The sequence below is a fragment of the Lissotriton vulgaris genome, chromosome 9 (genome assembly GCF_964263255.1).
Source record: "Lissotriton vulgaris chromosome 9, aLisVul1.2, whole genome shotgun sequence".
NCBI classification, from domain to species: domain Eukaryota; kingdom Metazoa; phylum Chordata; class Amphibia; order Caudata; family Salamandridae; genus Lissotriton; species Lissotriton vulgaris.
The window spans coordinates 735375724-735400261 of record NC_141697.1 but is presented as its reverse complement, the minus strand read 5'-3'; the positions used below and the strand labels follow the sequence as shown (position 1 = coordinate 735400261).

Sequence of the window (24538 nt, the reverse complement as noted above, 5' to 3'; positions counted from 1 at the left end):
TATGTTGTTTCTGATTATTGCCCAGGCCCGTACATTCCTGGAGATGAGCTTGTATGCTCCGGTCATACCCATTATGAATGAAGGTGTGCCTAGATACCGCTACATCCCTCCCCGCAACCTGATGGCAACGACCCAAGGGTCAACATCAACCTCCCTCCCCGCGGACAGGTATAACAGAACCACATCCTCATACAAGCCCAAAAGAATTGATGTGCTAAGCTTACACCCAACCCCTGTGCCCGGACACCAAGAAGTGTTAACTCAATTTGTGAGTGCCCCTACCCCCCTGCTATCAAAGAAAACACAAACCTCAACATACTATAGTTTGAAAAGAAATGAAAGCCCAGAGCCTTCCCCTCAGGAATTCACACACCCCAAGAAAGGATGCAGAGGGTGGGGGCTAAAGACAGGACCCAGCAGCCTCCGATTCAGAAGGAGAAGAAGTCACCACACCCTCCCAACCAACCATTCCACAGTGGTAGGTGGAGACACCCCATGTGTCCGGGATACAAACTGATGTTGTGACAGTAGGCCACCCTCCTCCCAAAAGGTGATGGCGCAGAAAAAAAATACCTTGTAAACACACAGAAATCTGACAAGACCATTCAAGGAAACACAGTGGTGGATACAGTGTGACTAAATTGGGAAGTAGTGTCAGTAACCCCACCTCCCACCCGCTAGAATAGCCAATACCAGTGTCTTGGGCACCAAGCATGTCTCAGCTGCCTCAGAGTTTATAGTGGCATCATCTCGGACCACAATGCGGGCAAGACTTTGGGTCTCCAGATGACATTCGCCTCTATACCTGGAGGGTCTAGCCACAAGCCTTCCAGTGCGGGTGCAGAAGGGGTCCGCATCACCCAAGTGGCACACAGGACTCTGTCTGCCAACTCCAACCAGGACCACATCTCCTCAGGGCTCTAAAGGAAGGGTGACTTTCCTGCCGCAATGACACAGAGGTAAAGGAGCATGTACTTAATGTCCATCTCCCTCAACTTCTTCTTTACTTCCAAGAAAGATTCGCTGCTCTTGCACTTTTTTGTATAGTCCGGATAGATTGCAATATTCTATTTTTCAAATTGCAGGATGACCATTTCCATGGCGGCTCTCAATATCGCGTCCCTGTCCCTATAATTTATTATTTTGGCAATGATCTCCTGCAGAGGAGCAGGAACCAGAGCCCTATGTGCCCTTTCAATGACCAAATGTTTGGAGAAATCTTTCCGCAGCAGTGTGTGTTACACCCAGTTTTCCGGAAACCGCTCCACTGACTGGTCCTCCACCCTGTCAGGAAAAACCCAGTAGGTGCACATTATTTCGGCGTGAACCCTCCTCTGCGTCCTCCACAAGGTCTTCCAAGGTGTTTGAGAAGACTAACTACAGTGAGACTTGTTGTTTTAGGAGACACACCTCTGCCTGCAGCGACGTGAAATTGGTTTCTGCGTTCTACACTTTGTCTGCGACCATGTGGAGGTCAGCACACAACAAGTTAACCTCAAAGAAGACTCCCTCTATTTGCCCTGCAAGGGGTGCCCTAGAGCCGTGGCTGCAACTGCATGTTTCATTTGTTCCTGTTCTGTGCACTAACATTATACGTTGGTTGTGTATTTTCAGGGCCGATATAGTAGCTGGGCCGTCATTAAGTAACATTCCTGTTTTTATTTCCCTTATCTCTGGCTTTTCAAACCAAAAGTATGTGGCTCTTTGGGGCACCTCATCCTAATGGAGCATGAAAAGCGAATGTATTTCTCTTCTTAAACTGCACCTCCGTATGCAACCAGTAATATAGCTACAGACTTCTTTACTGTTTGTTCGTTTTAAAAATGCAGCCCTGCAACTGCATGCTTACCCACTGAATTATTTAATGTTTTAAACCACTTTTTTCATTTTCTAAGTAAAAATAGAGGCAAGGACTCCTGTGATATGCTTCAGGCTGCGTCTTTAAACAATACATTTTTTTTTCACTTATCTGTCTTTTCAAACTTAAAGTATGCTGCTTTTTTTGAGCACCTCACGTCGTAGAATACGAAAATCAAATAATTTCTCTTTTAAACTGTGCCTCCGTTTATATTTGAGTCTCCTTTCTATGAAGTGGATTTAAGCATCCTTTGCATACAACAGCTACTACAATGCCACGATACCCAAATGTTGCCTCCCAAGTTGTTTTAAGATTGCCTCTGCTTACATCTACTACTCCTGCACGGGAATCGGCAACATCGCGGGCTAAGCCGCAAGTGCTTTTTCCCCACAAGCAGAACCACGCTTGCCGTAACCATGCATATGTGTAGTTAAGGCAGTGTGTGGTCTAGATACTGGGATGAGCGGGCTCAGGAGAGGAAGAATCGGGAGAGTATGCTGTATGATAAGTGGGGCTGGGGCTGTATTTTGGGGGATACGGTAGTTTTTAGGGCTAAGGGTTGGGGGATAGTTTAAGGGCTTTGGGGGTCGGGTTGGTTTTGAGCGTCTGGGTTGTTTTTAGGGCTCGGGGGAGGGGGTTGAGGTTGTTTTTAGGGCTCAGGGGGGTCGGGTAGTTTTTAGAGCCCCAAGGGGCTGGTGTAGTTTTTAGGGCTTGGGGAAGGGGATGGCGTAGTTTTCAGGGCTCAGGGAGGGTCGGGATAGTTTCTAGTGCTCAGGTGGGTCTGGGTAGTTTTTAGGACTGTGGGGGGGGGGGGGGTTAGTTTTTAGGGCTCAGGAGGAGTCGGAGGAATTTTTAGTGCTCAGGGCTGGGGGCTGGGGTGTGAACCTTATCACACATATTCCTTTACCAGTCATGCCATTACCACAAAATTGTGTGGTAAAGTGATGCTTTGTTCAGAAGCATTCAGTGTTCGGCAAGTGTTGTAGAGGCAAATGTGGTTTAGCCATGCGTGCCTCTGTCATACAACAGACAAACAGAATTTGTTTGATTTAAGGCTCTGGAAAGTAGCATCCAATATCAATGGTTACTCCTGCGGGAGAACTCTTTTCTGACTAAGGTGCAGTGCATTTCTTCCCGCATGCACAATGCACTTTAACAATATTAACATTTAGACACATTAAAATAGAAAAAAGAGACACACTTACAGTTTAATGCATCATCCATTTCCTATAATTGTTTTCTTTTTTAAATGTTAGTAACAACCTCTTACTATTTTGGATGTAAGCAATTTTTTGCTTATATAACCTCCCCTAACCAAGACTCGCTCCCAAAACATAGCTGCATTGTCTTTCCCTGTATTGCACCCTGTTCCTCATATAATATGGAGAAGAAATGGCGTTCCAGCCTAAGCTGCCGACTTTAAAACTGGGGAACCATGTTCAAATGACAGCTTACAATTTTGTGATTTTGTAGAAATAACTTAATCATCCTGTGAATAATAAAATACAATTTGACATTGTGAAATGTAACTGGTGCACAAGTAAAGTGGTAAAATATCTGTGGTTTGAGTTTGCACTTAATAAAACCTTGAAAAAATATGCCTATCACCTGAGTCAAGTCTGCAGCAATTTGCACAGAGAGCTGTAGGGCAGTGGAAGATAGTATGCCACACTATCAAACAATTAACATATCCCATACTCTTTTATTGATTTAAAAAAATATATATTTTAGAAGTTTTAAATAGCGCTGGCCTGACCCGAAGGTATCCGAGCGCTTTACAGAGGATACATTGCAGAGATTACATCAAACGAGACAAGAGAACAACACAATAATAATGCAGGGCGTTGTTGAGGGGTCCGCTTTGTAGTCAAGGGAACATCTGTTTCGTAGTCTCGCGGACATGATGTTGGTGCAGTGAAGGGTGTCTGTTACCCCGTTCCGAGTGCTCCTGTCGACTCCCTAGGGCATGATTGAGGAACAGGATTTTAAATTGGCTTTTGAATTTTACAAAAGAGGGAATGGTTCTGATGTGAGGGGGAATGGAGTTCCAGATTTTGCGCGTGCTTCCGGCCAGTGTGCTGTGCTTACTATATTTCTCCTTACTAACTGCTTTTCCCAAAATTGGTTCCCACAAATCACACTTCTCTTCAACCATAGTTAGGCGCTCAAGGTGTGGTACAATCTTTTCAGATCTGGGTGCTCATTGGTCCTGTTCACTTGACATTAAATGTCACTTTTATACACCCATCTTCAAAGTTGCTTTCTTCATACCTACTCTTTACTAACACATTTTTGGTGTTTCATAGTTGCACCTGCTATTATTTGCAACATTGTTATTACTGTACTTTTTCCTTTTCCCGTTTTTAGGTCTCGCCTGAGCCAGCGCATGTGCTGTTCTTGCGAGACATTTAGTAAGTGGGCTTTAAAAATCAGACCACACGCTTTTGCTTGTGGTCTAAAGCTTGCGGTTACGCTCGCGGTTAGGCGCAAAAGGCGCCATCTGGCTTTCCGTCATGGCTCATTAAGTGCATTGCACGAATCACTTTCATTTCCATGCTCCTCCACCCCCTGTTCTCTGCTCTCACTCCTCCCCAGTCACCGGGCTACAGCTTGTGTGAATAGCAGGCAGCTATTTTTATGCGAGGCTCTCCACAAATGCAATGTTGCGCTTTAAACAGTGCCACACTGTGTGTTGCGATACTTATTCCTTCTGCCATTTTACATCCTCTTTCTGAATTCAGACAATAGTGGCATCTACTAGCACTCACTGTTCCTTCGTGTCTGCTATCCCACACTTTGCCATTTTCTACATTTCTAAAGACAGGCGTTCTTTCGGTGTGTAGCTCATCTTGGATTTCCACATGACCAAAACGTTTTGTTTTCGTTTGATGTTGTCACATGAGTCACAGGCTCAGAACGAGTTGTCACACTCTTGTTTCCTGGTTTCCACTAATTGACCGCCAGGCTTTTATTGTGTTCAGCCTTTTACTTAAGGACGGGCCCCACTGCCGAAGACTTGCCAAACAAAACACCATCTCCTTGCTTTGCATTGGAGTAAAGCTATTACTGGGATTTGACCGTGCCCAGAGGAAGGTTAGAGCAGATTATGCGCACAGCATTTCCATTTAGCTGGTCCGCCACACACTTCCGAGTACAGAGTCCCTGATTTGTTCTCGGGCACATTCCTCAGACCACTCGCCTGTGTCCTGGTGCAGCCTGCCTGTCTGGGCCTTACTGAGAAGCACGAAATGGCTGTGTGTGTTTCTTCCAAGTAATCATCGCACAACTCTGATACCACATGCTCTCATTGTTCTCTTGCAGGAACATCCAACTGTCCCCAATCACTAGAATTCTATCCGTTCAATAGATTCTATTGTCTCTAACATAACAGATGTGTATATTTCAATTCACACATATGTTGGAAAATACTTTTTGAAAAGTTAGAAATTAAACAACAAATCAATGCATGCATAGAGAATACAATACTTCAATTGAGCAATATCTGTAGTTAAATCGGTCAGAGTCCAGCTGTAATGGGGCCAATAGTCCACATTCCATTACATACAATTCTTATCAAGTCAATAGAAACAAGCATTTGCAATGCAATAGGTCTCGCAATTGCGAAAGGTTAAGCTATTTGCATTGTAAGTGACAATGCCTTTTATGTATGTTTTAAAAACCAACACATAAATAAACAACATTGACATTTGCCAGTGTGCCAATATCCACCTTGTAGCATTTCTCATTACGAACGCACTGGTTGTGTTAATAATGAAGACTTGTATGAAGCAATGCAGTCAAAGATATGATTTATTCCTTTCCGCTTATTCACCACTACATACTGGAAGTCATCCACCACCATCCATATCCGAGCTCCCCTTCCCCTTTCCCCTCCAGCGAGTCTTAACCCTCATGATCCTATGGTTTGACAACCTGAAGCGACCTTTCAGCCTACACTCCGGAAGTTAGTTGATAATTATCAGACCGTTTTCATAAAATTATTTTGTTTTTTGTGACACATTGGCTATTCTGATAATGTGTTGCATGGCTAAACACTTATAAGGTCCCAAAGGCGAGACCGATTGGCTATGCCAATGCTTCTTCCCTTTGTTCTCTTGATCATCTTGCTCTCTCTATATAATATTTAGGCCTTTTGCTTTAAAAAAAAACTAACACTTTCCATGTGCCTATAATACAACATAACAAACCTTGAATTCAGTTGGGAAATTATATATTTTTCACATTTGTAGTCACTCTTAAACGCCCAGTCACTGTGGCGACTTCAACAACTTTAAAGCACATTATAAAGTATTTTCCCTCTAAAGGACAAGACAGACATTGTCCACTGTCAAGAAAGAATGATGGCTTTTGTGTTTTTATGTGGAAGCAATGTGCTACAAGTACATATATGCTAACTACTAGTATTACTAACGGTCATTTGTTGTTATTGGGATTCTTACGTCGCTCACATTCAATTGAGACTTATTTCTCGACATGCTCACTTAAAGTCAGCTGCTTCTTTATTTTACACAATAATTTCTGTTTTGGTCAGGGTTTCCATTTTCTTTATTTACTTTATATCCTTGCCATTTACACCATTGTAGGGTACACAATTTCAAAATACACTTAGACTTTTGTTTTCTCCGGAATTCTTGCTTTGATTAGAATTCATACATTGCTTTTGGTGTCTGTTCTTCTTTAGATACTTGTTAACGATCCCTGGCACAGTGTTCCTTTTTGATATGATCAATTTTAACCATGCCTTGACGCCCATGCCCCCGGTTTTATTTTCCCACACATACCTGTCACCCCCCCCAAAAAAAATGCAACTAAAGTATATTATTTTGAATGAAATCTGCCTTGGTGGTATTAGTAAAGCAAGATTCCTCCTAGATGACATGTTATGTGCAGTTGGGGTACGCTACTTTAAGGCCTTTCTTGTTTTTCTTTTTGATTTCTCTAAATAATATTTAAGCCCTATCTTTAAGAATAAAAATCACATCCCCTTTCCCTTTAATACAACATTACATTAAGATCAGCAACAGATGTTTAACTTAATTTTGAGCATTTGTTTCTTACAGGGTGATCCTGCAGCCACAGACTTATTGAATGTTTAAAATTACTTTGTTCGTTTTCAAAATGTGTTCCGTGTGTCTGCATGTTTGATCTGTGGCCCTTGTACATGCTAGCATGGTTTACAGTGGTTCTACGTTTTCTAGGCCGATACTGCAGTTACAAACTTGTTTGTTGTGTTATTAGGTCTCGCCTAGGCAGCACTTGCTCTGTCTCTTTGAGACATGCTGTATTCAGGATATGGGCGTTAAACTCTGCCCATGTTCCACCTATGTATTTTATTGGCTCCTTTCAAAACGTTTGTTTTGGCGTTTTTTTGGCGTTTTTTCAGCGTTTTTTCAATGGCTTTCAATGTTGTAACCTCCGATGCGGACTGCCCCTGTTACATGTGTTGTTTCTCAGTATGTTTTCTTTACAGTTTGTGAGCACTACTTTCTTAATGACTTTCTCCTAGCTGCTGTTGCAGGCAGGATACGCTCTCCTGCTTTTGCAACCCATCCTGGTTTTATTTGCTTTGGTTCCATACGATTTATTTTTCAGCGCTTCATCACACCGCACTGGCGCTTTCACTTTAAATTTGAGCCCTGGCTAAACACGTGGACCCCTGTTTGAGTTTCTGAACACTTTATTTGCACATTCAGTGCGGCCATCGCTCTGCTTCATCACAAAGCATGGCCGAAGGGCTTTCTTTAGTTACGCAGGGCTCCACAATTCAGCCACACTGGAACGGCGCCACTTTCACTTCAAAATTCAGCCCTGCCGGAACACATAGGCCCCCTTTTGCGGACTCTTTATTTTACACATACAGCACACGCAGCATGGCCGCCTGGCTTTCTTTATTTATGCACGGACATGTTTCCCCGGGAGTCTTCCCTCAGATCCCGGTACCAGACAGCGAGCACTGCATCAAATGAAAACGAGCAGGGATGACAGACTGTAGATTCGAAAGAACAAAGGAGGCAGTTGAGTAGGTCACATGACCTGTTCAGTTTATATTCCTCCTCCCTCCCTGGACTGTAAGCTGCCTTTCTGGAGAATTGTGTGACTTGATGTCCACAAGCAAGAACATGTCATGCAGGAGCTTTGAGTGCGGATTACAATACCCATGATGCAAAGCTGCTTGCTAGCTATAGCTTTCTGCAGGCGCAACCACAATAAGCAAGGGGTGGGCCAGGGCAGGCCTAAAACCATCTTTACTACAGTTTTTAAGTGAATGTCTGAATATTGGATGATAGTTGTACAGGGAAATCATACGTTGTATGTCTCCACTGAGTCTCAAAAACGGCATTGGTATCTTTTCAAGACAAAATGTTAAACTGAGGTAGGGTTCTCAGTTAATGATGACAAGATGGCACTAAAACTGAAAATCTTTTCCCCATTGATGCGCAGTACTACAATTGAAAATCAGGTAGTGCTCATCTCCCTTTTTATGAGAGATATTTTTATAAATCCATTTGTGACGGACTCAAGTTTCCTAAAACATCAAAGTGGGTACTAGCAATGAAATAGACTTTAGGAAGGATCGTGATCTACCAATGAGGCTAAGGGGTATATGGATAGTCTGTGCCAATTACGTATTAATATTACACTTTCCCTATATAAAGTTTCAAAGTTTATCTTGAGTATTGTTTCAATTTGTAACTGATCCCAATGCCTTACATAATATGTAGGCCCTTTCTTGAGGAAACATAAAAAACAAGGATTGACAAAGCCAATAGGGTGTACTTATTTGAGAGCTATTGATTTGTCAATGTTTTAGCTAACTTGTACAGCAGTATGACTGCTGTGCAGTATGGCTGAGAGGCAAGCAAAACAAAAAGACACTATGATGCGGTCAGCGATGACTTTGTCATAGTGCTGTTATATCATTACTTTCGGCCATGCTGCTGTACAACATGGTTAAACAAAACACTGACGAAGCCAATCGTCCTTGCGTAGGTGCGGCCTATTTGCTTAGACACTGTTTCTTCTTTAGCTATGAAGCAATTTGTTTCCTGAAATTCAGTTAAGTCTAAAATTTTCCTTTTTTTACTCTGTAGATGGCAGTGTTGCATCATCTATGCAGATGCACTTTTTTTCTAAAATAAATACTATAAGTATACCGTATACTGAAATGTAAATGTATTAATTATAATGATTTGATCCCAAAACTTCTGTCCCTTACTTTCCCTCCGTCCCACTCTCTTTCTCATTTTTTTTTACATTTTTATATCCCTTACTCCTTTTTGCATACCAAATTTATAGCCTTTTATTTAATTTACAGGTGAGCCCCAGTACCCCCTATTTTCTTTTAGGTTTTACTGGTCACTTTTTTCTATTTATATATGTGCTAAGCTAATTACCTTAATTTTCCTTACACTTACCTTTGTCTTCCCAGAGGTTTTGCTTCCATTGCTTTTGGTTTTCCAGTTTAATTACACTCGAGATTTTTGTATGGTATGATAATTAAATGGGGAATAATATGAACCCTTCTGATTGCTACTTCTCTAGGGCCATTAAAGTCTCTTTCCCAGTTTACCTCATTCAATACTCTTGTCTAGCTTTCCTGTAGGCATATTTGCTCCTTTAGCCCTGCAGTCCTTCTTGGATTGCATATGCAGTTTGTTTATGTCAACTTGAGAACTTGGGGGGTTTTCAGTATATCAGTAGTTTATCTACATCTAATGATAGCTTATCTTCTATTTCCAGGATCACTAAACTGCTTTCGGGCTTCCTCTGCACCCATTCAGTTAGTGGTTTTATCATTGGGACAATCAAGAGTATGAATACATCTGTTGGAAATGCATCTATTCACTTATCAATTCTTATCCATTAAGTTATGCTAAGCAGTTTATATAAAGCTGCCCAAACAGGTTTTGTAATGTATATGATATTAGCCTAATTGAGACTTCCCTTGCTTCTGCATCACTGCAGTTGGTGTCCATTTTGGATGTGGTGGGAGAAGACACTAATTGTAACATAGAGACCTATGTGAAATTGGATGGTACTATTTCTTTTAAAGCTTTTTCAGTTGCCTTGCCCCCTGAAACTCACTGGGTCGTAGGGAGCATGGTTAAAGATGTACCAGTTCAAATTAAATGTAAGGACGAACCCTGATTCAAAAGAATTAAAATTGACATTTGAAAGGGCGATTTAGAGCCACGCTCAAACTTATGCATTGAAGGAAATTTGTTAAAGTAGTATTATCTGTAGGTCATGGACTCTCCTAATAGTTGTTGACTGATGTGGTCAGCAACTGCCGGCAACTGGCCCACTGAAAACTACCACCCCATTCCTCTTACCCCACCACCCCATTCCTCTTCCCACTCCACCCCATTTATCTTCCCCCTCCACCCCATTCCTCTTCCCCCATTTCTGTACCCTCCAACCCATTCCTCTACTTCATTCCTCTACCCTTTACCGTCACCCCATTCCTCTGCCCTCCACCCCATTCCTCTGCCCTCCACCCCATTCCTCTAAACTCATTCCTCTACCCCCATTACTCTGCCCGCATTCCTCTACTCTCTGCCCGCATTCCTCTATCCTTCACCGCATTCCTCTACCCTCCACCCCATTCCTCTACCCTCCACCCCATTCCTCTACCCTCCACCCCATTCCTCTACCTTCTTTCCTCTACCCCCATTCGTCTACCCCCTTCCTCTAGCCCCTAATCCCGTCCCTCTCAAGAAAACTATTTGAACTCCTCAAAACACAATCCAAGGAACAACCCCAACTCTCACATAGCACAATAGGCGATATACCATCCTGTGAAGACTTCTCTGCTTTCTTTAATCTGAAGACTGACAACATAAGGAGCGACCTCCCTAATGACGTAAACCTTTACTCCAACCCCCTCATCATAACACCCACTGTACCAAAGAACAATGCTGCATGGTCATCCTTTGACACCTACTCGGAAGAAACAATTGTCAAACTGCTCAGTACTTTGAAACCCTCTAATCACCTCACAGACCCCCTTCTTGCAAACGCATTAAAGGACTTCATCCCGTCACTCCTCCCACTCTGGACCAAAATTATTAACAGTTCTCTACAACAAGGACTCATCCCCGACTCCCTCAAAATTGGACAAGTTACACCTATACTCAAGAAACCAACAGCTGACCCGTCTGACCTAAACAATTACCGTCCTATTACCAACATTCCCACCCTTGCAAAACTGTTGGAAAAATGCGTACAACTCCAATGGACAAAACACATCGATCAATTTGACCTCCTCAACCCCCATCAATCAGGCGTCCGAGCAGGGCACAGTACTGAAACTGCCATGACACACATAATTGATGATGCACTCCAAATCCTAGATCAAAACGATACCTGCCTCCTCATCCTTCTTGACCTCTCCTCAGCATTTGACACTGTCAAACATGAGAACTTACTTGAGCTGTTACACACCAGAATGGGACTATCTGGGACTGTTCTCAAATGGTTCACCTCCTTTCTGCATAACAGATCCCAGAAATTCAAGAGCAACAACGTGATGTCCTCACCAGTGCCTGTCACATTAGGCGTCCCACAAGGATCTTCTCTATCCCCAACTCTGTTCAATCTGGTCATGGAACCACTCACCACCTTGTTACAAGCATCTAATGTACACTATCACATGTACGCCAACGATACCCAATTAAATCTCAAAGTACAATCCCCCAAAGACATCAAACTTCTGAACTCAACGCTCAAACACCCAATCTTGGCTTGCCGATAATCACCTCAAACTCAATGCTCTAAAAACTGAGTTCCTTATGATCTCACCTCCCTTAAAAATCTCCCCCACTCAAACCTGGCTTAAGCACCTAACTGCACTCAATGTCCAACCTACCATCGTGGACTCGGCGAAATCCCTAGGCATTACACTGGACGCCAACCTCCGCATGCAGCAGCATATCAGCAAGGCAACGAAGGGAGCAAACTTCCAAATCAATACCCTGAGGAAACTTAAACCCTTCCTATCAGCCAAGGACTTCCAAACTGCAGTTCAAGCCCTAGTCATTCCTTGCATAGACTACGGTAGCGCCGCCCTTTGTGGACTCCCTCTATCTACAACTGCACCGCTGAGAGCCTCTTTGAACGCTGCAGCAAGACTCATCACTGGATCTAAAAAACACTCACATATTTCCCCTGACCTAAAATCCTTGAACTGGCTTCCTTTTGAAGCCAGAATACATCTGAAAATTGCCTGCATGACGCACAGAGCTATACACAACAACTCACCCAGCTACCTCACTCAGAAGCTGACAATATCTGGTGGCACTAGAACCACTAGAAGCACAAAGAATCTTCTTCTAAAACGTCTGAGCATACTCTATGCTCAGACGTGAGTTCCTTGCTCGCTTTGCCACTGGATTCAAGCAAGCCGGGCTGAAGACGGCTGGAATGCCAGAAACCGGTCCTCGGAAGCTTGTTTCCGGTCCAGGGAAGACATGGCTTGGCAGTTCGGGCTGGACTGTTCCCATGAGGCACAGGGCCAGACTGATTTGCATATAGCCATGTGAAACTGGGGTGGCAGAGTGGGCTAAAGAACGGTGATGGATTAAACCCAGATCTTTTGACTGGGTGTCAGTGTTTGATTGGTTCAGATGCTCCGTCCATTACCACCCCCTTTTGTACCGCTCATGTGAATAAATAACAAGCATTCATGTGTAAATGATGTAGAATGGTATATATGTATGCTGTTGTGGAGACTGTTTTTTTGTCGAATGCTTGATAAAGGCATTCCATGACATGTTGTCGAGGAAAGTGCTACATTTACTCCATATTCAAGTTTAGGGGTGATGGCGGTGTGTTTGATTAAATCAGTCTGAGCTCACCTTTAACAATCCCGGGGGCGTTTGATGAGTGGTGTGTGTGTGTTCAGTGCAGTGAAAATCTGTCTCTGGGGTTTTGTATGTAATGGTAATTAGTGTGTGTGTGGCACATGCGGTAAACTTGCTAAAGGTGAAGGTTGTTTTAAGGGAGAGGAGTGTAGTGTTTTGCGGGAAGGGGGCACAGTGGATCCTTGACCAGTAAACATGCCACCCTTCCCCTCTAAGAAACCCTGACAGATGAGTCCATCGCAATGAAAAGAGGGACTGCCATTCAAACAGTAAACGGAATGTTAAAGTTGTTCCCTTTGCCAATGGGCTTCTCAAGTATGCTGCAATCTCTCCCATTTTTCAAATGCTCCTTGACATGATTTTTAAATGTTTCCCACATTCCAGAGCATTTAATATTGATATCAGTGGTGCACGCAATTAACTTATGATACGTTTTCATGAGCGGATATCTATATTTAGACTAGGATTCATTCACTCCACGTCCACTTGTAAATCGTTAAAAATTTGATTTGCGGCTGCTAAATGACAGAACCGTAACAACATATTCCCGTAATTACCAGCGATACAAAGTACTGAAGGGAGAATATATGTTTTTACGCTTGAATGTTTGCCCTTAAGTACTGAGAGAAAAGGCTCCCGTCAGACGCTTTAGCCCTTCGTTGCCATCATTGTTGGTGATTAGGAAGTGTGCCGCACTGCTTAAAAAAAGTTTGAATGATGAAAAAATAGAGTTGGGCGAGCCGCGTAGCCACCATTGTTTAAGATTAAGGGCAGCGTCCCCCGTTGGTTGTTAAATATTTTTTTTAACTTGAATATTAAATGATGATGTATCTTGTGCAGCGTTGCCGTGCAGTTAAACCATGGGTGGATTGCAGAAGCTTAAGAGCGTGTCCTGCCTGCAACAGCAGCTAGGAGAACATTAATAAAATAGTGCTCAGAAACTGTATGTGCAACATACTAAGTAACAACACATGTAACAGGGACAGTCCCCATGGGGGGTTACAACAGGAGAAAAGGCAGTACTAAGGAGGGACTACTAAGCCTTTAACTAATCAAATGCCACCATTTACAAACGACAGTAACCAGAGCCAATTGAAAAGATGGGCGGAAAGTAGGCAAAGTTTAAAGTTCTTACCCGACTACAGCATGAATCGAAGAAACAGCGCAAGTGCTGTCTAGACCAGAACTAAAAAGTGCTTGACCTCCACACAGCTGTAATCATTTAGTTTATCCAGCTGCCTGAGCTTGAACTTTAGGTGGCACACACATGCCATTGTAATGCTGTTAAAGTGTCTTAGATAACTAAATAATTTATGGTGTTTTTCTCTGACAGCAGCAAAAATGGGTGCAGGTAGTCATTAAGGTACATGGCTTTTTAGGTGTGGATTGACAGTGTATTCGTTAGCTTGCCCTATTGTCATTGCAAATGCGTGTACTTGCATAGAGCCATGAACAGTAATATGATGGTCAGGGACAATAAATGATATTATTTTTAAAATGTAGTTAATTTTCATTTAAATATTACCGTCCTCCACAACCAAATTGAAGTGTAAGTATAATACACCACTGTTCAGTGGCTTAGAATGAACCCACTTTTTTGATCGTTACTGTTGAAAAAAGTGCCCCCTTTAATTCTCCAGCATATTCTCTGATATAGAGTGGAAACATCTGTCCGTCATTTAAATTGGGTAAACATGGTCATTTTTTTTTTAAGTTAACTCTGGAAGATACCCGAGCACAGTTCCTGATTCCCAAGGGACCCTTGGATCGTAACCGGGCTGAAGCCTCCCAGGAGCGTGCTCAGAATTTAAATCCCATGGTTGATGTGAAAGTGGACACTGATACTATCGAAAGCAAGGAAGAAGAATTCTTCACACAATTTGATGCTGTAAGTAACTATTAAAACTTCACAAAAGTTGTTCATCTTGTGCGTTGGATTTTGAACAAAGTGATAGCAAATGTTGTCAGGAAACGTTGATTTTTGTCAAGCTAATATTTACAATATTTTATGTAACCATGGAAGCTTTTTGAAGTTTGTCTTCCTGGTGTAACTATTTTAACTAAAAGCTAATGTTTGATATTATTTTGTGACATCTATACTCCACTTTGTAATTTCCCTTATCCATGGTGTATGTTGTCTTGAGGTAACATAAAGGCTGGTGCTTTTACAAACCACACTAAATATGTTAATTTTAAGAAGTAATGCTTAACCACTCATGCTTGTTGTATGCTTTCCCCTAGGACCTAAGTGTGAGACAATAGTGTTTTTTGTATGATTGTAAATAAGCCACATTTGCAACGTGTATCCATCATCCGCTGCATAATCTGCAGATTTAAAAAACAAAGTTGTTTCTTGCTCAACCGCATCAAAAGTTACTAAAAAGGTTGCGATGCATGTTCCCTCACAATGGAAAGCCCTTCTCCAATATTGACTGTTCACTTTTAAGTTGCTTATTTCAACGTTTGGGGTTTATCTGGACCTATTAGTTGTTGCCCAGACAATGTTAACATGACAAAATAATGAAACCCTACTGTAAACAAAATGTGCTGCATTATCCCACATAAATTGTGTTTTGTTGCCACATAATTTACTCTATCCTAATGCATATTTTGGTCCTCCCCTTCTCAATAATTCCAGTGGCCTTGATTATTAGCCATTATAAGCTGCATTTGTTTTTTGCGATTGAAGCATGGCTCAAGGAGGTCTTCAGTCATCCGCTAGGTTTGGCCCATAGCCGTTCCCTCTTGAAGGTTGATATGTCAGGGGTGTCCGTTAAGGAGTTGCATTAATCCATGCTGCAAATGAGATGAGCAAACAACAGCAGTAGTTCACATGAAACTCATTAAATATAATAATATTGGATACACATGGCAAAATTTACTGTAGTAATTTTACAATAGTATAACAAAAACGGGGTAGCAGATTTCCAGTGCAATGATGGAAATGATAAAGTACATTCTTCATCTTATGCAAACATTATATAAAAACAAAAAGTGTTCAAAGCTACCCCATGTGAACAACAACCACAACCAAAAATAAAATGAAACCAGTAGTTAGAAAATCATAGGTATGTTGGCCTTCAAACAACTGAGAAAGAGGTCCTATTAGACCAGGCACTTAGTTGCCTAACCACACGTTGTAATGGTGTAACAAAAGGGTTGTTTGCCAGCAGTGTAAGTGACATTTTGACCCGACCAGGGTCTCATGAGGACAAACAGACAGATGGCCTGGGTGACTGAACCTAAAATAGGGTTTTACGGCAAGCAGTCAAGAAAATACTGCAAGTGAAGAGTGAAAAATCGTCTGGTGAACTGAACATAAGAATTCTTAAAGGTGTGGTACCCTTGAGGGAAGCTGCTAGGTGTAGAAATTTCTCATACGTAGGACATGAAAATTAGTGCCCCTGTAAAATCCATTAGGCGTTTAATGGCTTTCCACGTATTTATAGTTTTGCAAGCACCTTTATTCTAGAGACGTCTGTACTGTAGTGATATCTGCAAATAGACTGTCAGACAAATCTAGCTCATGGATAAAGCATCAACAATGGTGGAGTGTCTATGGCATTACTTTTGAGAAAGCTTGTTGGCCCACCAACCCCCTTGCTCACATCAGTGATAGGATGCATATCTGCTTGGCTGGACAGCCCATTTGGCCAAGAGATCGATTAACCTCCTCTATTTTCTTGTAGAGATAGTGACCTGGAAGATACATGGTGATATGGTACAATTATAAATCACCAAACACCACAGTAGTGTAAGATATCATATATAATTCCACTTATTTGTTTTTACTAAAATGTAGATTTGCCTTGTCACAAGCTAGGAGGATTCTAATTATATGCCAAGGACAAGGTGTGTCATTACATGGTGTGTTTAAAGCAAGACTAGTACAAGTTTGCCACATACTCAACTGGTTTGGATTCGAAGGTCTGCAAATGCCCCACTACGCAGTGTTTAGAATATTGTCAAGACTGTAGCCTGAAAGGGAAGCCTTGGAGACTTTGGCTCCCCCAGTTTATTGGGCACCGAAATAGAATAGTTGATGCCTATTTTAGAGAGTAGCCTACAAACCCATCTGGCCACAGTAAGGGTACTAACTGCATGGTGGGGTCTCCTAAAGGAAATGAGAAGTTGATCAGTGAAGGTGGGTCTAAGGGAACTAATGCGTCTTTCGCACTACTTAAGGCAGCTAGCGATGGGAGAGGTGCGAGTGCTTCGGGAAATGGGGGTAAAGGACTGGAGAGGAGCTGGTCTTTGTCCTTTGGGAGAGGAAGAGGACTCCTTCAGGAGTGAAGGGGCATTGAAATACAGGTAAATTCTTAATGTTTAATACCTTGAAATCAGAAAGAGGAAGACAGTTACTTTGGCTGAGAGTAGCTTCAGATACAAGTCTGAGTTGGAAGGCTAGGCTGAGATTACATAAGCATGAAGTTGATGTCCCACATATATGAGTAGCTGGGGCTGGAGGTATGGAGGCTGATTTTACTCCTACGCCTACTAACCAGAGACTTCTTGCCCAAGGTAAAGGAGTTGAAAAGAGAGTGACATAGCGAAAAAATGTTGATTGACTTGTAGTAAAGGTCTTTTACAAAAAAGGAGGCACGGAAATTAGATAAAACAAGTGAAGTGGCATGAAGTAGATCATTAGTCCCATCCAGCAGCGGAAAGCACGGGTCGGTGGTAGGGGGCGCGACAGGAGGGGGGTGAACGCGGGGAAAGTGAGTATTATAAAAGAAAAACATACCTTCTCCCCGCGTCACTCCTCCGTAGTACTCCCTAGCTGGCCTTAACATGAAGCACACCCAGGCTCCGAGCCAGCCAATCACAATGCTGCTTGGAGGAAAAAATAGTGTTAAAAGGACAAGTGGTGCCTGATAACAGCAAAGGTGAAGGAGAATGTGGGGATTTGAGGGGTGAAAGGGGGGAAAGGCGACACCCAGAAGAGGGTTCCAGTCTTGGAGAAAGGCATCTACTGACAAGACTTCCGAATCAGGATGACAGCTCACAAACATGTGAAGCTACTTGTCAGGAGGCAAAACATTTGACCTCCAATTTGCCCTAGATAGAAGAATTTTATAAGCAGATCTGAGCAGCCAGCCAGTAGTCGCTGAAGTTGTGAAGGTGACAGGAATACTAATCGGCTACAGAATGGTAGGTTTGAAGGGCTTGCTCAATGCAAAGTCCAGGCCAAATTAAAGTCTCAAACAGAGTCAACAGACTGAGATGATGAAGATCTATACTGATTCATTGAAAATAGTTTATTAAGATTGCGTTGTAAAATAAGGACCCTGTTGTGGAAAATAAATAAAGGTAGAAAGACCAGTAAGATACCTCATATCCACTCCTATGTAAAGGCCATTTGGGCAACAAGATGGTAAATTGCATGCTTGAAGCAAAGCTGCACAACAATGGATCAGTGCTTTTGCTCCCACACTCATTAGTAATGAATTTGCATCTGTTGAGGAAGACTGCATTAGAAGTACTCTTGGCCATAAGAAGGCCCTTTTCTATTTCTACACACTAACGCATAGGCTGTTATAGTTCTTTATTCTGTTTAAATTCATACACTGTTAAAACCTCTAAGTTTTGGGTTACAATCAATCCAGATTTCTAAAACACTCTCGAGGGTCTGTCCTTGTTGAATAAAAATAGAGCATTGACTGAGCAAAGACAACAAATCGTGGTACCAATCCTGTTGTAACAGTAGTCGCCAAAAATATGATGTAGAGGAGTCTCTGTATTTGGTGTTTATTTCTATTGGAACCTCTTGTGTTGTCATGCACAGAATAACCTTTAAAACTAAAAGCGAAGGCAATGGCCTCAATTAAAGGATTGAATGCTATGGGAACATCCTTCAATAGCCTCCCATTTTATTTTTGCGAAAGCGACAGTACATTACAAGGCAACACCTACAATGCACCAGCTGGATTACAAACTCTGTCTTCCCAGTTACCATCACAAACCGCTACAGACCTATCAGTGTACAGAGAAGATAGTGAAGCCTATAATGTCCTTTAAGGAATTCTAAAACATAGTCGACGTGCTCTTGAAAAGTTCAGTCTGTTAATACCCAACCATTTACGTCTTGGGTGATTTTGTCCTCTTCAATTTCCTAGTTTAAAAAGATTCAGTGCTACTGTTCTGGGCTTGGGAAGATATACTTCTGAACCCAAAGGAAACTTTACAAAGCAAAAACATCCTATTACAACATGCCAGAGGAGGGTCTTCTTTAGATATAGAACTGACATTTGAAAGCGAAACCACTTGCCAATGCATGTAAGCAAAAAATTATAAAATCTTACAATTAATATTGGTTCGTGTTTTCACTTAGTGGCTGTTGCTCTGTTTTGTTTCACAATCTAAAAGAACATACTTACTACAATAAATTGGATTTCTGGCCGTTTAAAGTTTTTGCTCTCTATTTTTTAAACAGTTGTTAGAGTATGCAACAACGTTTTGAAAGTAGAAGCCCTGTAGTTTCGACAAGGCTACTGTAGCTCACCTGTGTATTATTCATTACTCCTAGGTGTGTCTTACCTGCTGCCCACGAGATGTAATGGTGAAGATAGATCAGATTTGCCACAAAAACAACATCAAGTTCTTCGCTGGTGATGTCTTTGGCTACCATGGATTTATGTTTGCAGATCTAGGAGAACACGAGTTTGTGGAGTAAGTCGTTTTTGGAATTGTGGAACACCTTGTCCAGCAAAAAAAGAGTTCTGTGTACCAAAATGTAATTTTATCAGAAACGCAAATAGCGATTAGTAATAATTTTTTTTAAAATCGGTTTTTATTTAGTTTTGAAGATTACAACAATATGAGAGATAACCTGTATCACATAAAGTTGAATGCATGGTGAACCGTTCGTCTACATGTAATAAACTGTACAGTTTGTTAGTGGTTTACGTCGAGCATACATTCGGTATTGTCATACAGGCATCTATGAAGTGAGTCTCGACAGAATATACAGAGTCCACTCTGAAAACAGCCTTCATTCTGTGACGCGGTTCCCATTTCGTTTTACGTAAAGTCTTTACAAGGCGAACAAGTCAGGCAGGTGTACAGATGTTATAAACAGAAGAAAGACAACTAATAAGAATTCAGAACTAGCAGCAGCCGCATACATCACTCTTCAGGTGCATGTGTTGCACTCTGTTCCTCCCCCCCGCTCGCACTACCCGCCCTTTCCCGATCCACCACCCTCATCACCCTCCATGGCGCACCTTAAATGTCCTTTGGCATGCGCACCCTGCTGTCCTTCTGGACCTTCCCTCTCGATGTGTAACAACACTTGAAATATTCCTTTCCATTGAGTTGCTGTGGGCGTCTTCCGTAGCCCCAACGTTTCCTCCTGCTGGATTGCTATCCCTTCTTCATTGACCCACCCTAGTAGGGATTACCTCCAAGCTCGTATATGTGGCGGATCTCTCGCATTCCATTTCTTGCTCAGGAGTGGCTTGGCTACCACCAAACCTAGGTGTAGGAAGCGGGAGGATACCTTCATGGTCGGAGACCTAGGAAATGATGCAGTAAATAAACGGACCATTCAAAGGGTATGTTGCGGTCTGTGCAGGTGCGCAACGCTGCGCCTACTGCTTGCCAGTAGGCGTGTAGTCTGTGGCAACCCCATAGCATGTGGACTATTCCAACCCCCACCTCCATGCACCTGGGGCACAGCGCATCTGTGCGGTGAAAGTACTTATCTATCTTCTCGGGTGTGATGTATGCCCTGTGGATTATAAATAGTTGTATGTGCCGGAATCTCATGTTCCTGGGGATTCGCGTTGGGCTTTTCAGCACCCTTTCCCATTCCCTGTCCTCCAACGGCCGTTCCAGGTCTGCCTCACACTTACGGCGTAGCGGATTTAAAGAGATTGCTGCGTGAATTCGGAGGGATGCTGCAAACCATCGGCTCAAGTGTCTACTGTGTACCATTACGTGCAAGTACTGGATGATGAGGTGTTGGCTGGGTTCCTCTTGCATTTCTTCCCATTTAGAGGACAGCGTCGCAATGAGTGAACGGTGTCTTAGAAATTGACCCGGCGGCAGCCCCATCTCGTCAGCTAGGGATTCGTATGGTAGGAGCTGCCCATCTCGGTATAGATCTCCCAATGTCACTATGTCTGCTTCGTGCCAGGCCGTGAGCTCGAGAGGTGTGAGCGCCACAGGCCCGCTGGGAGAGCCCACCAATGGTATGGCCGGTGTGTAGGGGACCAATGCCTTGGTGAGATGCAGGCAGCGACGATAACTCCTATAAGCCACCACCAGCAGAAGAGGGACAGGCATCTGGGCCCTGGAGGCTGGGTGGAAGAGCTCGTGATAACTTCAAGAGAGTGGGGAGGAGGCAGGGTAGCGGTGTCCTAGCGTCCTTTGTCGGCGAGCCAGCAGGCTACCCACTCCAGTTGTGCGGCTAGGCAGTAGTGCTCGAAACAGGGCGCAGCCAGTCCCCCCTGGTCAGTGGGCAGGTGTAACTTTGCTAGCGCCAGTCTATGACGCGCATTGCCCCATAGAAAGTCCCAAAGCATCTTGGTGAGCAAAGCGAAGAAGGTCGCTGGGACGTAGAGGGGCAAATTGGCAAAGTAGTACAGGAGTCGAGGGAGGATCACCATCTTAGATAGCGCCACCCTGCCTGTGACTGCCAGGGGTAACGTACTCCAAAAGTTCACTTGTGATTTAATGGCTGTCACTGCCTGCCCCATGTTACCGTCCAACAGAGCGATTAGTAATCAGTAGTGAATTATGTAGGTCTGGCATTGACAAACTTGTTGATATGGTTATTTTTTTTAATGCAAGCCTATGCCCAAAAAAATGTAAAGAAAGGGAGAAAAGAAATCATGTCGGCCATACCTCTGCAGTAAAAATTTTACCATAAAAAACTAGCATTGACAAAGCCATTGCCTTTGGCAATGTGTTATACTCATGTTGCACACCAGTTTGGCTGCTGTTCAGCACTGCTAAGAGTTGGTGGGGTAAGGTAAATTGGAGTACATTTAAGTGGGGTAGATTGGAGGGGCGTAGAGTGTCTTAGAATGAGTGGGCAGAGAGAGGAGTGGCATATTGTGGAGTGTCATAGAATGGAGTGGCATTCCGTAGAGTGGAGTGTCATAGAATGTCGTGGTGTGGTGTACAGTGGAGTATAGTGGAGTGGTGTAGACTGGCGTAGTATGGAGTATGCATGGTATAGTAGCGCACTGCCATTACAGACAGCACATTTTCAATTGAAATGACCATTACATTTGTACCACGCTTCAGAATTACAAAAAAATAAACTTAATTTGTACTTTCCTAATTCTGCTACATTTTGAAACATGAGCACAGTTCATTTTTGTTGTGTGGTAGATAGAAGTATTTAATTTCCCAGCAAGATTGTCACATACATCCTCTCACAAAGTCAGAGCAAGAAAAGAATCGTCAAACCCCCTCTGAAGACAGAGCTTGACATTTGACCTCAGTCTATGGCTGCACAGCAAATGTGACAAGGTAAAGTACAAGAGTTAAAGCCCTGTTTAGAGAAAATGAGCAATCTGAAGGATACAGCAGTAAACCAGCAATTCACCAACAGACATTTTAACTCAAGCTTGACAGCCTAAAACCAATAAAGCCAGCAAATGGAAAGAAAGTAAATGTGAGATACAAACCACAAAGCTAATGGTCAGCAATGGGCTAAAATGCATTCCCATGGAAGTTTTCAGAATGCCCACAAGACATTTTTAGCAAACCTTAACAGCTTAACTGTCTGGTAGGCTTCGACCTAAATAAATGAACCATTGTACAAAATGTTAATAGAACAATACGGGTTCTCCCTAGAAGGCTGATGCACAGTGAACAGGTATATAAACCCTTTTCAGTTTTAGTGGATGTAACACTAAAATGTGTGTTTTCTATTTTATGTTTTTATTTATTTATTTCAACTTAATGTGTTTTTGTCAGTGGCGTTATATTCTGTTTAGAATTTAACAACTGAAAAAACACAGCTATTTCTAAATCCACAGACTATAGTAAAGAAAAGATATTATTCCGTGCAATCATTCTGCATACTAGAGTTCATGTTTCAGGTGTTATCAGTCCGGTTTGGTCAATCTTAACCTCTTGAGTGCTGTTGACGTACCCGCAATGTCGATCGTGCTCTTGGCACTGTTGACTTGGAGGTCACATCAAAGCACAGAGGCAAGGAAAACCCTCTGGTGATGGCTTTTTAGATTGAGCCAACCAAACAGTAATGCCCTACCAGACAGCACAACTGTCTGGTTGCAAAAGCCTAATTGTGGGCATACTAAGTACATACAGGCACTTGCAGTCCATTTATTGCATATCTGGTTGGGTTACTATCACTTTTTCATTTGCTTGTTTCTTAATCTTGTACCAGCTTTTCAATCTTGTGTTTGTTCCTTCAATAGGGCATAGCCTCTTTACCATCTCTTTGATGGACTAGCTTCCCTGCTTCAACTACTTGTTTTTCGGTAACTATTTTTTGCTTTAGCCCTCCATGAGTGTGCATGTGTTTCCCCACTGTCTCTCCCATGCGCTCCCCAGCCCTCACGTTGCTCTCTCTCGTCCATGTGCTTCCCCCCCCCCCACCCACACTTGTGTTGCTCTGTCTTGCTTTTGTGCTTGACCACAGGCTCCACACCCCTACCCATAGGGTTGCTCTCTTTCACTCTGGTTGCTTCTCCCTCTGCCTGCTGTATTGCTTCTTTCCAAACCTCTAGCTCAACCTGGTCAGCCCTTTTAATAAAGAAAAAAAAATGAATATGTGCTTATGCTCAGCATTTCAAAGCAATGCTTTCATTTTTTTTCTCAAACTTACCGGTCCGTCTCGCATTGGTAAATAAAAGAAACCCCAAAAACACACCTATGTAAATTTGTAGGCACCCACATGCGTTTTGAACATACGTGACTACAAATTGGCGCAGTGTTTCCATCATTGTTGTTTTTAAAAATATATATTTTTCAAAAGGCATGTAGCACAGCAGCGGCAGTGTTGTACTGTATGGCTAGAAAATACTGGTCAAGGCAATAGGCGAGACCTATTGGTTTCACAAATCCTTGTTACCATTTCAGATCGGGCTGCTTGAGAAGAGTTCCCCAGCAGTCTCTAGCTCCCCCCCCCTCCGCCCCCAACGATGATCAGTGTGCATGGCACGCTGATGTCGTTGGCTTGAAAGTGAAAGGAGCCGAAAAAATCATCTTATTTTCACTTGAGTTAGTGCTTGGTGACCCTCGAGCACCGATTTCAATGGGAGAGGTACTATTGATAATAGGACACTATCCCGTTTCCAGTGGTATCTCTCCATAGAAATTCTTGCTTGAGGTTCCACCCCTGAGACACCCCAGGATTTACTTTTGATGGGAGGAGAGGCCCACATGACAATGAACTAGTGGTTGCCCACCCATCTGAAAGAGACTCGTTAGTGATAGATTCCTTACCTTAGAATATCCCCAGGTGTCAGACTGGATCCGGAAATTTTTGTGTAGCAGTACCCTTGCGCGTCGGTAGGCGGCTCCGGGCCGTCGTGGGCGCCGTGATGACGTCGTCTGAGTACTTAGACGCCGTCTCCGCGTGCTGATGTCAGTTCTTTTTTCCGCGCCAGCAAGCGCAGATCTAGAAAAAGCAGTACTTTAGTCACTTTTTGACTAGTCTTTTTGATCCCTTTTTGATAATTTCTCTTGAGTCTTGCGACTACGGACGGTGCCGATGAGGATTGCGACCGACTGATGTCGGTCACCGACCCTCACCGTCGGTGTCTCCACGTCGACCACGACGACAAGACCTGCCCCGACTGCCGGGCCTTGACTT

At 43.0% G+C, this 24538-nt stretch overlaps 1 protein-coding gene across 1 annotated transcript in view; it reads left to right on the top strand.

Moving 5' to 3' along the window:
• SAE1 (SUMO1 activating enzyme subunit 1) overlaps positions 1–24538 on the top strand; it is a 372093-nt gene that overhangs the window by 66562 nt on the left and 280993 nt on the right. Inside the window, exons 3-4 of the mRNA XM_086938482.1 lie at positions 14456–14629; positions 19268–19410. Of these exons, the coding sequence (XP_086794608.1) occupies positions 14456–14629; positions 19268–19410 (317 nt within the window). The remainder of the gene's footprint in view (positions 1–14455; positions 14630–19267; positions 19411–24538) is intronic.